General features: G+C 37.0%; 1 protein-coding gene across 3 annotated transcripts in view; it reads right to left on the reverse strand.

Annotated features, from left to right (window-relative positions):
* The window catches only part of LOC149139887 (nucleic acid binding protein), a 188633-nt gene that overhangs the window by 119543 nt on the left and 54082 nt on the right, over window positions 1–15008 (reverse strand). For all 3 annotated transcript variants that reach the window (XM_089447285.1, XM_089447287.1, XM_089447286.1), the window contains exon 2: window positions 4726–5480. In XM_089447285.1, the coding sequence (XP_089303411.1) occupies window positions 4726–5480 (755 nt within the window). The remainder of the gene's footprint in view (window positions 1–4725; window positions 5481–15008) is intronic.

The following is a 15008-nucleotide window of genomic DNA, read 5'->3' on the forward strand; positions in this document are numbered from 1 at the left end:
TCTTCCATTGAGGAGCTAATACGCTACATGGAAGCAAGCAACTAGGGTTCCCCACTTGTTTGTTTTGGTTTTGCAGGTAAATCAATCTGAGGGTTTTAAACTACTTCACAAGGGGGCTTTACTATCTCAAGGATTTCATATTTTGCCACACGCAAAGGACAAAGGTTGGAGACGTCACCAAAAGAGGGACGATCCTGAGAAAGATTGAAAATTGCACGTTGAATTAAGCTAAAGTGGGTGCACTTTTAGAAGGACCAAGACCACTCCCTAGACAAAAACTGGTCATAGCGACTTACATGGACATCTACTTCACACTCCAACAAAGGGTGAGACTCCAAGGCATAGGTAAAACTTCAACAACCAAAAAATCCAAAATTCTCAAATTTCCTTTTATTTTTCTAAAATTAGAATAAAATTTGCTCGCTGGTTTTTATTTTTTAATCAATTTACATTAAGTTATTTATTGGGGAAAATTAGCTAAATTGTTAGATCTAACCCCCACTTTGATACAAGTTCCTATTTCTTTCATTTTACAATTGTATCTAGTCTATTGGTTGCAGATCAGCAGGTTAAAAGGGCAATCTGCTTGTTGGACCTTCATGTTCAACCACCAAAAACAAGTTCTGCAGGCCTACACATGAGTCTACTACACTAAAACTTGATATTTTCAGCTCTAAATCAATTTCTAGTCACACTTTTATGTTTGAGTTGATTTTATTTCATTTTCCAACTGTTTAAATCATCAAATAATTTTATGAAAAAATACTGGATAAATAAGCATAACCCAGGAATCTGAAAATCAATTTCCAGCTAGCTAGAGGCTGATTAGCTGGAAATTGATTTTCAGATTTAATTTAATAGAGGGTAGGCCTTAATGCCTCTATAATCACCCTCTAGCTATTCCACACTTTAGGGTCTGGGTAACTCCCTAGAGGTGTTTTACACATAGTGGGTTGGCTGATAAGATAAAATAGGTTGTTGTACTAGCATTTTTACAGAGGTTTTACAGTCTATCATATAGGACAGCAAGCTATTATCACTTGTACCTTCTTAACCAGACATCAAGATTCAAAACTAGTAAATAATTACATTTTTGGTTAAGGTCAATTTAGTAGACCAAAATCCATAGGTCACATCTATCTTTGAGTTATTTTGGCTAATAGCATCTCTTGTTAGAAATCTACATTACTTTTAGCACTGTTTTTACGTAGGACAGCAAAAAGATCAAAAATGTATCCACCGCATTGACTCCATATAAGGCATTGGACACAAACCGAAGTTGTTGGGGGGTATTTGGGGACTCCTCCCTTGGTTGTTTAGGGGGGTGTTGGACCTAAATAGCAGGGAATTGGGCCGAGGTGACAGTGGATCCCTGCCCTACATGTGCCAATCTAGCAGCTTGCTGGGCCCATAGTAGTTGTGCTAAAAAGATCGGTAACACTACCCAACCCATTCATTACAAGTACGGAGTCTATGGGTTTCTTGTTTCTAATGGTGAGGGTATTGAGGGTATTGATCTTGTGGCTATCTGGTTGTTGAAGAAAAGTGTCCTCCTCGAGTTCAAATTCAAAATTAGAGTAGAGTAATCTGCAGCCATTATAAAAAATGAGGGTTGCAACTTGCAAGCATGTCCCTTAAACTAGGGATGAGAGCATTTGAAATAGCAATGTAAGGCTGAGGGATTAGGCTTTTGAATAGGCTAGAAAGTAGGATTTTTAAGTTGTAATATTTTACATTTCCCCTCTTAGTTGGCTCTCCCATCATATGCAGAACTTTTTTATTACATCTGAGTACCCTGCTCTTTAAAGCTCCAACGTGACTACATGCTCTTCTAGCTAAGCTAATGGGTTTGTCTAGAAATCAAGTTCAAACATTCTTACCTCAATCCCAATTTCTGACCTCAAATTTGATATGTAGATCTTTCACCTACAAAACAAAAAAGTTGGCCTTTAACTCTATAACCTTCAACTTCTCAACGTATTCTTCAACTATCATCTCTTTCTGGAACAAGTGTATGAGTTGAACATCATAGAGCTCTTCCCAGTTATAATCTTCTCTCTGAGTTAACCAATCTACAAACTCACCAAAGACCCCTCTATGGTTTCTAAAGACCCATCTCTCACCCCAAATAAGTGTTGCCACATCCAAATGTTCAGGCCACATTTAGCTTATCCTCCTGGTTGTCAAAGTATTGCAAGTTGAATGCTAACTAGATCTTTCTTAACCACATGTGCCGCTCCATTTCAACTACAAAATCGTACTACAGAATTTTCACCTAACGATTGAAAGTGGGACTATGATCATTTCATATAGTTGACAAGTTGATAGTTTGGTTAGATCTCATTGTTGAAGGCTTCACAACCTCCTCCTCAGATATTTCAATGGTGTGGATTGAGGTATTTGGATCCATGTGGATGGTCCCTTTTTATGTCTGGATAAGATTCACAGTCGATGCTTCATTTCTTCCACAGACTCCATGAAACTTTCTTCCTGCACTACCATAATCAAATATTGGAAGTTGCACCTCGGGATTTTTCTATCATTTATTTTTCAAACCCTGGAGTTGAGTGTGTTGAGAATTATATTTCAAACAGGACTTCTGCACAAGTTCAACATGAAAGTGCAAGAAATAATTCGAGTCTCAAGATATTTTTGAAAAAGTAATTCTATTTTGTAATTCGCTCTCGTAGAAAAATAAAAGTGTTTCATTTAATATTTGAATCTAAACAGTGTATCTTGTACATGACTTAGACTAGGAGTAATCTTAAAAAATGATTCTCAGCTAAAAGTACAAAGACAGGTCAAGGTATAGACTTTCAACACACTTGGACAGTCGAGCAACTGAGAGAAAGAGAAAGAAGGGATTTGGGCAAAGGCGAAAGGGAGTACGGAACAGTTCCATATGGTCTTACAAGTAAGCCATACATGCTGTCCAACAGGCTGTGCAGCAGTTTTCTGCTGTTTCTGGGTTTTTCCAGCAAACTGTACTTTCTCAGTAGGTCGTACAATCTCAGATCAAAGTGTTTTTGTAACTGGACAGTGCTGTTTTTCTAGCAGCATATGGAGGTATCCTTGTAAGCTTTTCAAAGGAATGAAAAGTTGATTTGAAGATGTATTTACCTGTGTACGTGTGAAACTGTGTTTTATGCTTCTGCTATTATATTTTCAGTTTTGTAATTGATGCTATAGTTTGAATTTAATTTTAGTAATTTATTATTTATCTGAGATCATAAGGACATTAGTTACCCAGGCTTGGAAATTTTCAGAGTGGTTATTCTCTCCAAACACAGAAGCTTGGCAAGAGAAGTATTATTATGTAATAGTTGGTTATGAGAGTACCCTAGTTAAAATATGCCATCAACGTGAAGGCTGCTTTGTGTAGTAAAAATTTGATATGCAACAATAGACCAACAGGTGAGGTACAGATTTGAGAATCCACAAGTAGACCTTCATATATGATATCTCCTATTGAGGATGGTCAATACGTATATTTGAGTAGTAGGGCAGTATAACTGTTGGAAAATTATCCAACAGGCAAGCCAAATGGACTATTTACTTTCAATTGTGCGAATAAATGAAGAATTTATGTCAAAAAATAGGACCACATCTACATGGGTGTGCAACCCACAAGAGAAACCTGTCAAATAAAGATGCATATGGACTAGGTACATATTTGTACAGCATAGTACTTAAGTTCATCTTTAAATCTGAAATTAGGCCACCGAAGGTCCACGATAATTATAAACAGATTACAGCATAGAGACTTGTAACGATGCTTTTTGATATATCAAGAATCAAGATGGTTCTGGATAGCAACAGTCAGATTACGGATTAGTCTCTAACATATTTACTAATAGTGGTTATACTGGTCAATTAAGCCCTAGCAATATTTTGTATTATGCTTTAGCTGTCTCAGAATGAATTATTAAATTAGTGATCTGAAAGCAAGCAAATAACCAAATTTAGAATACACACACAAACAAACAACAGAGCTTCACATAACACAGCTAATTCCACCGTATAACATGTTAAAACAAACCTAGCCTTAAAAGACTAAAGTTTGCACTGCAAATCACAATGTGTATCAAGGCCATTTCATTATACACTTTAACCAGGGTTCAAATGACATGGGAATCTAATAAGAAGACAAAAGCAAAAAAAAGACCTTGCAAGTGTACAAAACATTGATAAATCAATATTTAAGAAGTTTCCAAGTCAAAATTTTCAAATTTACATCCCAAAGCTGTGTGTGTAGGTCCTGATATACCCTTTTCATTCTGGCAAGAGATTAGATCTGCTACCTTCATTGAACCCAACTCATTATGCGCTTACTGAGTGGGGGGCTACAAGAGATCTTCATTCCACATTTGCTAACTGAAGGGCTGTAAGTACTTGAATTCCTTTCAAATTTTCAAGATTTTTCCACTTGTTAACTTGTAAAAGAACATAAATAACCAAAAAGTTGCTACTCCTCAACACCTAAGTCATAAAAGTCCACATACACATTTCTGAGACAACAAAAAAAAATGATGCAAATGTATCTGCAGCCAGAAAAGCTCATAATCAATGAAACAAAGTGATCCTTGGTGCACTGGATTCTGATGATTTGCACAGAATAAAAATTTTAAATAGAATGAAATACGCAGTTGCCTGAAAAGTTTCAAAAACCTGATAGGCATATAGTATAAACTTCTATCTATATAGTGCATCTGACTGAGTCATTACCTTGGCTACCAAGCTCATATCTGAGAAAACTCTTGGGCTCTCTGCTGCAGGAGTATCACCTTCAGAGATATTATCTGTCACTGGCCTCTTTTCAACATTCTCGACTGAATTGAAACCATCTTCAGTAAAATTTGAATTAGACACACCATCACCTACCCTATGTGATGAGACATTACCATCTTTGGTGCTATTTTCACCCATTATGTGTCTTAAAAAACAATGCCCCTCTTTACGTCTTTCAGTATCTTTTGATCCTAACAGCTCAAAGCAAGCTGCCAACATACTTTGAGGACAACAGAAGAAAATCCTGACAACACTTAGAGAAATAATTTTCCACAGTTTCACGCTTAAAGGATTATCTTTCTGTATTGCTTTCTGTTTGATTTCAGAAAAGCAATCTTTTGAGCCATGCAATTTTTCAACTTCAATGTCTTCAAAATTGTATAGTCCCTTGCCATCGAGTTGGTGAATGAAGAATGACAATACACTCCTGAAAACAACTGAACAAATGCTGCTAGCAACCGATTTGTTTGAAGTCATCGACGTAGCAGCACATGAGATATCTACCAGCCCAAAAAGGCAGGCCTTTGCTGTCTCAAAAGCTATGTCATCACTGTCTTCCCCCTGCAATGCTACAGACGAGCTCCAGTTACCAATTTGCATTGTTACTCTGCAAGCAGCTTCAAGGGCAGTTGGACAATATAAAGCATATCGAGGAATAAGCTCAGCAGCAACACGTTGAACACTAGGACAACCTGCAAAATATAATCACTTTAGCAAGCTAGAACATATTTTCTAGTCATTCGGCATATATAGGAACTAAAGAATCTGAACAAATAAAAAGAACCATAGTCATTCTTTACACTTTAGTATTTGAAATTTGAATTTTCCGTAGTAGACTCCACAGTAGACATTTTGATAGGTTGATATTTCGAATCTATTAAACAGATTCATCATCAAGACAGAAAAGTCGAGGAGAGTCAAGGAGAAGAAATAAGGAAGGAAAGCTATAAATGCAAGATAGAGAGGGGAAGAGAAAACAAGGAGAAAGTTTGGCTTTAAAAAAAAAAATTGAATGGTGCATTCAAAGATTAATATGTTAAAATTAATGAATAGGTAAGCTAATAATTAATATATTAGATAGAGATAAAGGGTATATAACATATTGATAATAGTATTAATAATATTATAATATAAATATATATTAATATATACATTAGAATATTATAAATATATATTAATATATAAGTTAGAATGTAATAATAATGTATAAGTATTATATCAATCTATTAAAAAGGATCAATGGAGTGGAGGAAAGGTTGAAATTAATTAGTTAGTTAATTATATAATTTAATATTATATCAATATGTTAAAAAGGGGGAATTGATGGAAGGTAGAATAGGTTTAATTAGTAAATTAATTAATTGATTAATTATATAATAAATTAATTATATTATACTAATTAATTATATAATATAATAACTTAATTATATAAAATTTAAAAATTTAATATTACTAAGAGGAATATTATAGAGGGGAAGGAAAAAGAGGGGGGAAGAGGGAAAAACCATTCAACAAGGGGGCAAGAGGACAAGGGGTTAAAGACGGGAATAAAATAAAAGGAGAGTTATAGGGTTAGGACAAATGGAGGAGGAACGAAAAGAGAGGGGAAAACAGGGAAAAATAGAAAGCAAGGAGTCAAACATAAGAGGATGGGTGGAAAAAAGGAGGAATGAAAGAAAACAAGCAGATTTGGTTAGAACAAGGGACAAGAATCAATTAGAATAGATAAAGGGGGATTATGCTCAAGATTGATTAATTAGTTGAAGCCAATTCCTACTGATTTTGAGGCCTTCATCTCTATTCAGGTTACCAGGATTCTTGGCAATTTCCAAAGCCTCCCTAATGCGTCTTTTGTAATGGTGATTTTCTTTAGCAAGAATTTGGGTGTCTTCAATACAGACATGATGTTTTGCTTTGACAAAATGTTCAGCTAAGGCCAAGGGATCTGACTGTTGAAGAATGTAACTAGTTTCAGTCTTCATAATTGTCATTTTACTCTTGTTATGATGTAATTCTTATTTATCTATCAAATGGAGAAAGAAAATGATGTAAAGAACAAATGAAAATTTATTTTTTTGCAAAAGCATGGGTTTCATTCTCAAAATATTTGTCATTAGGTCTTCTAGGATTTACATGAGTAAAAGGGTCATTGTTACATTGTAAAAGACCCTTTCAGGCACTTGTATCAAAGAAGAAAAATTATTTTTGTATTTGGAAGCGTCTAGAAGGCTCCCAAGACCAAGTCAGCCAGCCAAGGAGAAGTTGGCCTAGAGAGGATTAATGGAGCATCTTAAAAAGGCTATAAAGGGAAGAGCTTCAACCTCATTTGATGGAGAACAAGCAAGCATTTTTTGTGTTCGATCTGCATTTGAAGGAAGCATGTGAAGGTCTTAGAAAGGCTAGAAAAGCCTATAAAAGGAGACAAGCCCTATTATGTTTGGAAGCCTGTATTATCCCTGTAGCAGCTCACACGTGCGAGACGCCTAGGGTTTTTGGGTATGCAACAAGTCCGAAAATTTCAGGAAGGTGTTGCAAACCTTGTTTGTGAGACATGAAGGCTAGAAGAGCAATGTTATAAGAAGATTCTGGTTCGTTACTTTTGGAGACCTTGTCTTGCATTTTCAGGAGGAGGAAGGTTGGTTGGCCTGGTTCTTGGTGGCAGCCTTGGTCTAGGGTTTGGTCTTGGAAGTCTCCTTTGAAATTGATTCTATAAGAAGAGTTCTTTCTTGTTTTTCTCCTTGGAGGGGTTTTGCCTTGGCTTGGACCCTATATCTTGTGTTGATTCTTGTATGGTTGTGATCTTCATTGTTTTGACATTTATTTGATGATAAGAACATAATCATAATCAAGAACAAGAAGAAAATAATATCACAAGTAAATTTCATGTAAGGAAAAGTAAATTAAAAGTTTCCCTTAATCGATTTTTTCTAACACTAACCCCTTCATGTTTAATGTCAACAAAGTGCTCTTTTATTCTAGTCTTGAATGATCTCCCTATTTCACCAATGTAACATCTCCCACATGAGCAAGAAACCTTGTAGACTCCTTTTTGTTGGTGGACGTCAATTTTGTCCTTAACATATCTCATCCTTTATTTTACAGTGATCAAAAGGTTTAAAGATGTGATGATATTCTCCTCCTTTAGAACTCTTGCAATCTTATCTGTGAATCCCTGAATGTAGGGAAGGTATGCCTTCTTAGGCGTGTTATTGTTTTCAGGGGAGTTAGTTTGGCCTGATCTTCTTCTTGTAACTTGGGGGAGTTAGTTTGGCCTGATCTTCTTCTTGTAACTTGGGGGAGTTAGTTTGGCCTGATCTTCTTCTTATAACTTTGGTAAATGTCTTCTTGATGCGTTTCTCTTTATAGCCAATATTTTTGAAAACCTTCTCCAGGTAATCAAATTCTTGTTAGAGATGTTCGAGGTCACAAATCCTAGAGACCCTAGTGGCCAGGGTGTTTAAAATACCTAATTTTTGAAGGGGACGGTGATGGGAATCAGCATGGAGGTAGTTTTCAACATGAGTCTTCTTTTTGAGTGTCCAAATGTGTCCAAATTCTTTATGAGTGTCCAAATGTGCCATGTTGTCTTCAGGTAAGTAGGACATCCAAGAACGAAATACTTTCATTCTCTTCAAGCTCCATGGTGAATTGTATGTCCTTAGAGATACTATTAAGGTGGTCAAGTAACTTGTTAATCTCATCATCACTATGGGGCCACTTCATATTGGTGTCATCAACGAACCTCTTCCAACTCACTGGTTTCAATGGATAAGAAGCAAGGGCTAGCCTTTCGAAATTTTCCATATAAAGGTTAGCAACAATGGGTGAGAGTGGGGAACCCATTGCTACTCCACTTATCTGTTCATAATACTCATTTTGGAAACTAAAGAAGGTACTCCTCAGACAAATTTCCACCAAACTAGCAGTATTAGAATCAGTGACTTCCTTAACTACCTGAATAGCTGCATTTAGGGGAAATTTTGTGAAGAGTTGAGCTACATCAAAGATAACAATAATGTCATTGGAATCCACTATTTCATCTTTGATGATTTCAATAAAATGGGATAAATCCTTAACAAATGAATCAGCACTCCCTCCCATGGGACTCAAAACTATGGCAACAAATTTAGTAAGGTCATAGGTGGGAGATCCAAATGTATTAACAATAGGGTTTGAGTAGAACCCCACTTTTTTGTATCTAGGGGAGACCATAGATTCTAGGAGTGATTTCAACTCTGGGTAACAACTTTTTTTTGTTGCATCATCAAGATTGGAATCCTTAATGGCCCTTTTAACACCTTTGATAACCTTAGCTATTGGGTTACTATCTAGCCTTTTGTAACTTTCACTGTTATTGAGGTGTTCACACATCTTATTTATCAAATCATAAAACAACCTCAAATTAATGATCAGGAATACACAATATTTTGGAAATACTACATGGTTATACTTCAAACTAACCTTGTTACACCTCATATTGTATGACATTCCACATTGTGATTTGCCTCACAGTGATGGAGATTTGCAATTGGTGCCCTTTGTAACTTTGGACCAACTTGGGGGTGATAGATCTTCATGGAACCCCTTCTCTTTGTGGCATTAGATCATTTGATGAAGGCTTTTGGTGTTGGAAAATCAATGTAAATAGATTAGGGTTTGATTCTCCTTTCTTGATAATTACTTGTGAGTTATGTTGGCTTCTTTTACTTCTTTATTATCTTATCTTTCATCAAGCAATTACCATATTATGTGTATGAAGATCACAAAACAAGAGACACAAGATGTAGGCACTATGCCAGGGCAAAATCCCACTCGAGGGGAAAACCCAGTCAAAATTCTCTTCCTTTCAATAGTATTCTTTGAGACTCTTCACCCTAGACAAAGACCAAACCTTCCCTCCACACCAAGTCAACCTCCCAGATCTTCGACCTCTTTTCCAGCAACTTCGACTATGTAGCAGCTTCCGGCATCAGCGAAACTTGGAAGACTTTGATCTCCCAAACTAGGGCACAAAACAGAGAGAGAGAGGCACCAAAAGTTCGATTTTCTTCTTCTCCTTAGACTCCACCCAACTCGCACTTCCTTTAGCTTCCTTAGACCCACTTTGCACTTCTCTAGCTTCCTTAGAGATATCGAACTAGCTTGAGATGAGATGCTCCAAATGAATTCGACTTGCTTCTATTTATAGGCTTCAAGGGAGGTCGAATTATTGTCCTTAGGCTGACTTGGCGTGGAGGATACATAAATCATATTTGACTCAATACTAAACCTTTTTACATGATTCAAAAGCCCAAGAAGGAACTCTTTGAATATACAATGACTCTATAGACTCAATATCAATCCTAGGAGTCCACAATGGGGACTTTGACTAATATAATGATGACCCAAGCATGAAACTCATGCTTTAATAAGTCATTGTTACAATAATAAAAATTATTTTCTTTATTCTTTTGACAAGTACATTTCATGATGACTTAAATACATTAAATGAAGACCAAACCTAGTTACATTTTTCAACACTCCCTCTTAACTAGGGAAGTATTCATAATTTACAAATACTATGGAAGATCTCAAACTATATGGACAATGAAGAGCTTTAGGTACCGCAATGCCATGCTCTAGATTCCTAACCAGGGCAATCTCTCCACTAGTCTCTCAACAATTTAGGCATCGCAATTCCTCGGACTAGATTCCTGACCAGGGCAATCAATCCAGGAGGGAATAAAATGGACTCAATCTTTCAGCCTCTCTAGGTACCATCAAGCTTACTTGTTAACCATCAACCCAGAAATCCAAGTGTGTGTCAGATCTCAATGACCAAGGCCATCTTTCCAACTTCGAGACCTAGACATCAACAGATATCCTCTCAAGCAATGCTTCACTCACAAAGCCTCAACAAATCTCTTTCACATTCTTATCATCAATACAATCAGCAATATTTACCAAACCAAGTAGGTTCCTTAGATATTCAAACTTCTTATTAGGAAGAGCCTTTGTTAGTATGTCTGCCACCTGTTCATCTGTCGAGACATACTCCAATTTCACGATCCCATCCTGCACCAAGTTTCTAATAAAGTGGAACTTATTGTTGATATGTTTCGTCCTAGCATGAAACACAGGATCTCCTGACATCTAATACAACTTTGATTGTCACAATTAATCACAGTAGGACTTAGAGACTTCTCGAGCAAATCTAACATAAGTTTCCTTAACCAAACAGCGTCCTTTCCTACTTCATATGCAGCTACATATTCTGCCTCAGCACTACTTAAAGCAACAAGATCTTGCTTCCTACTCATCCATGAGATCATAGCAACTCCCAAACTAAAACATCCTACGGTAGTGCTCCCTCCATTAGTCTCACTGCCACCCCAATCAGAGTCTGTGAAGCAAATTAGCTTGACTTCCTTACTATCATACTTTAGGTGGTGATGTATAGTGCCACAAAGATACCTAACTATATGTTTGGCAGCTATCCAGTGATCATGACGAGACTCCAATTGAAACTGACTTAGAATGTTCACTACAAACCATATATCTGGCCTAATATTTACTAGATACATTAGGGAACCCACCAACTGTCGACATGGGGTAGGATCCACGAGACTAGAGTCAGAGCCCCTCAACTTCTTGAGGTTGGTGATCTAGTCATCGGCTTCAAATTCATCATTCAAAATTCTATAATAACTTGATAATGTACTTTCGTTGCCCCAAATATATTCCCCAGGTTTTTGCCATACTTCTAGACCTAAGTAATAGTGCATCAGTCCTAGATCCTTCATTTCAAATTCAACTGCCAACATCTTCTTGCATTCTTGAATTCTTCGCTCTACATCTGTGATGAATAGATCATCCACATATAGTAGAATAATGACAGGCTCATTATTCACAACCATGATGTAGAGATTTGGATCAGCAAAACGCTTCATGAACCCAATTCTAAGTAGATGTGAATCCATCCTTGCATACCATGCCCTAGGTGCTTGCTTCAAACCATATAGGGCTTTCTTAAGTCTACAAACATGAGAGTCCCTGCTATTAACTTCAAAGCCTTTGGGTTGTTCGATATACACTTCCTCATCAATGGTCCCATTCAGAAATGCGGTCTTCACATCCATTTGATGGATATTCCAACCCATTGTAGCAACCAATGAAACCAAAGATCTAATGGTAGTGTACCTTGTTGTGGGTGCAAAGGTTTCTTCATAATCAATGCCTTCCTTTTGAGAGAAACCCCTTGCAACGAATCTTGCTTTGTACTTGTCTATACTTCCATCAACAGCATGTTTGATCTTATAGATCCACTTGGATGTGACAACCAATTTGTCATTGGGTCTAGGAACGATTTCCCAAACTCCATTCTTCATGATGGATTGATATTCTTCCTGCATTGCTTTCTTCCAAACCTCTTGATGCGCAGTTTCTTTGAATGTAGATGGTTCGGTTTCAATCAACTTTGTCATATATGCAGCATAACCAGAATATCTCTTTGGTCTCTTACTTTCCCTAAAGGTTCCTTTCGCAGCTTCATGTCCTTCAGCATCTTCTAATGTGGCTTTTAACCAATTTGGCCTTTTCCTTGTGGTTGGAATGACCACCGATTGAATAGGCTCACTTGGTCCTTCTTCTTCTTCTTGATTTGTAGTAAGGTTTTCATGATGAACTTCTTCTTCAAATATGGGAACTTCTTCGTCATCAGAATCAATAGGAATATCCTTTGATTTCTTGTATGCCTAATTTTCATCGAGTATGACATCCCTGCATATTTCAATGTGTCTTCCTTCCTTTATGTAGATTCTATTTTGAGGAGAGACTATATCCAACGAATATTCCCTTGATACTTGTAGAGTCCAACTTCTTTCGCTTGTCCTTCGGAACATGGATATATGTTAGACTTCCAAAGATTCGGAGGTGATCCACACGGCTTCTTTCTAGTGAATACTTTTTTGGGTGTAGTATTATCAAAACTCTTATGAGAACTTCTATTTGAATGTATACAATTGCCATTATCGCTTCTCCCCATAAGAATTTTGGTAGGTCTTGATCAAGGAGCATAGTTCGAATGCCTTCTTCAATTGAACAATTCTTTCTTTCGACTAATCGATTTTGTTCGGGATTATACGGAACAATGGGCTCCCTCTTGAGTCTTAATACTTGCTTCCTTACAATATGCAATCAAATCCTTAGAAGTGTATTCCCCGCCATTGTCAAACCTTAGAGTTTTTATCTTTCTTTCGGTTAGGATTTCCACTTCAGACCTAAACTCCTTCAACTTATCAAATACTTCATCTTTTGTTTTGAGAAGGTAGAGCCATGTCTTTCTAGAATGGTCATCAATGAATGTCACATAGTAGAGATGACCTCCAAGAGATTTGTCAAACATGGGCCCACACACATCAGAATGGATGAGGTCTAATATATCTTTATACCTAGTTTCACTATTCGGAAATGGCTTTCTTGTATGTTTTCAACTTTTCCCAAAGAGCATACCTTACACACACCTTCATGATCTAACTTCATATTGGGAATATCATGAACCAATTGACAAAGAGTAGGGATGACCATACCTCCTATGCCATAGCTCATTGGGATTGATTTCCATATGAACCAAAGCTTGAGGAGGTGGTGTAATGACTCTATAAAGGCTTCCTTCACGAACTCCAATAACCATAGCTTTATCAATGCTAGAGTCTTTTCCCCAAACAAATACTTTTCCATCAACAAAAGCAACTCTTTCCCCTTTATCTTCTAAACAAGAAATAGAAAGCAAATTCTTTTTCAAACCTGGAACATATAGAATGTTGTTGAGGTGTAGCTTCAATCCATTTTCTAGCTTCAACGATGTTGATCCTAGGCCTCTAATAGCATAGCTTTTGTTGTCACCCAATTCCACTGCATGAGAAGATGGCTCCTTTGATGGTGTATGAAGTTGTTTACTTTCTCATGTTATGTGTCTTGATGCTCCATTATCAATGATCCATGCATTTTCATCATTAAGAGAACCTGTAGGAGCAGCCAAGAATCCTTGACTTTTGACCTTGTTGAATAAGTAATGGATGACCTTCTTGATCCAGCGTCCAGCATTGATACCCATTCTTATGTAGTTCATCAAAGAGGAAGAATTCATGCCAACAAAGTGATCTTCAACTTTTCCTTACCTTAGCTCTGATACCATGTTGGAAAATCAATGCAAATAGATTAGGGTTTGATTCTCCTTTCTTGATAATTACTTGTGAGTTATGTTGGCTTCTTTTACTTCTTTATTATCTTATCTTTCATCAAGCAATTACCATATTATGTGTGTATGAAGATCACAAAACAAGAGACACAAGATGTAGGCACTATGCCAGGGCAAAACCCCCCTCGAGGGGAAAACCCAATCAAAATTCTCTTCCTTTCAATAGTATTCTTTGAGACTCTTCACCCTAGACAAAGACCAAACCTTCCCTCCACACCAAGTCAACCTCTCAGATCTTCGACCTCTTTTCCAGCAAATTCGACTATGTAGCAGTTTTTGGCATCAGGGAACTTCCGACATCAGCGAAATTTGGAAGACTTCGATCTCCCAAAATAGGGCACGAAACAAAGAGTGAGAGGCGCCAAAAGTTTGATTTTCTTCTTCTCCTTAAACTCCACCCAACTCACATTTCCTTTAGCTTCCTTAGACCCACTTCGCACTTCTTCGACTTCCTTAGAGATATCGAACTAGATTGAGGTGAGATGATCCAAATGAATTCGACTTGATTCTATTTATAGGCTTCAACGGAGGTCATATTGGTGTCCTTAGGCCGACTTGGTGTGGAGGATACATAAATCATATTTGACTCAATACTAAACCTTTTTACATGATTCAAAAGCCCAAGAAGGGTCTCTTTGAATATACAATGACTCTATAAACTCGATATTAATCCTAGGAGTCCACAATGGGGACTTTAACTAATATAATGATGACCCAAGCATGAAACACATGCTTTAATAAGTCATTGTCACAATAATAAAAAGTAGTTTCTTCATTCTTTTGACAAGTACATCTTCATGATGACTCAAATACATTAAATGAAAACCGAACCTAGTTACATTTTTCAACATTTGGTTTGGGGAGTCTCACTTCTCCTTAGTTCGAAGATTATACTTGTTCGTTAGGTTGTCTTCTCACATGTGCTTGCCTTGTTGATCACCCATTGGTTGCACATTGGTCGCCGTGGAGCATGCTATCTCAT

Source organism: Pinus tabuliformis, chromosome X (genome assembly GCF_031772625.1).
Source record: "Pinus tabuliformis cultivar Carrire ecotype Pingquan chromosome X, CPIR1, whole genome shotgun sequence".
Taxonomy (NCBI): domain Eukaryota; kingdom Viridiplantae; phylum Streptophyta; class Pinopsida; order Pinales; family Pinaceae; genus Pinus; species Pinus tabuliformis.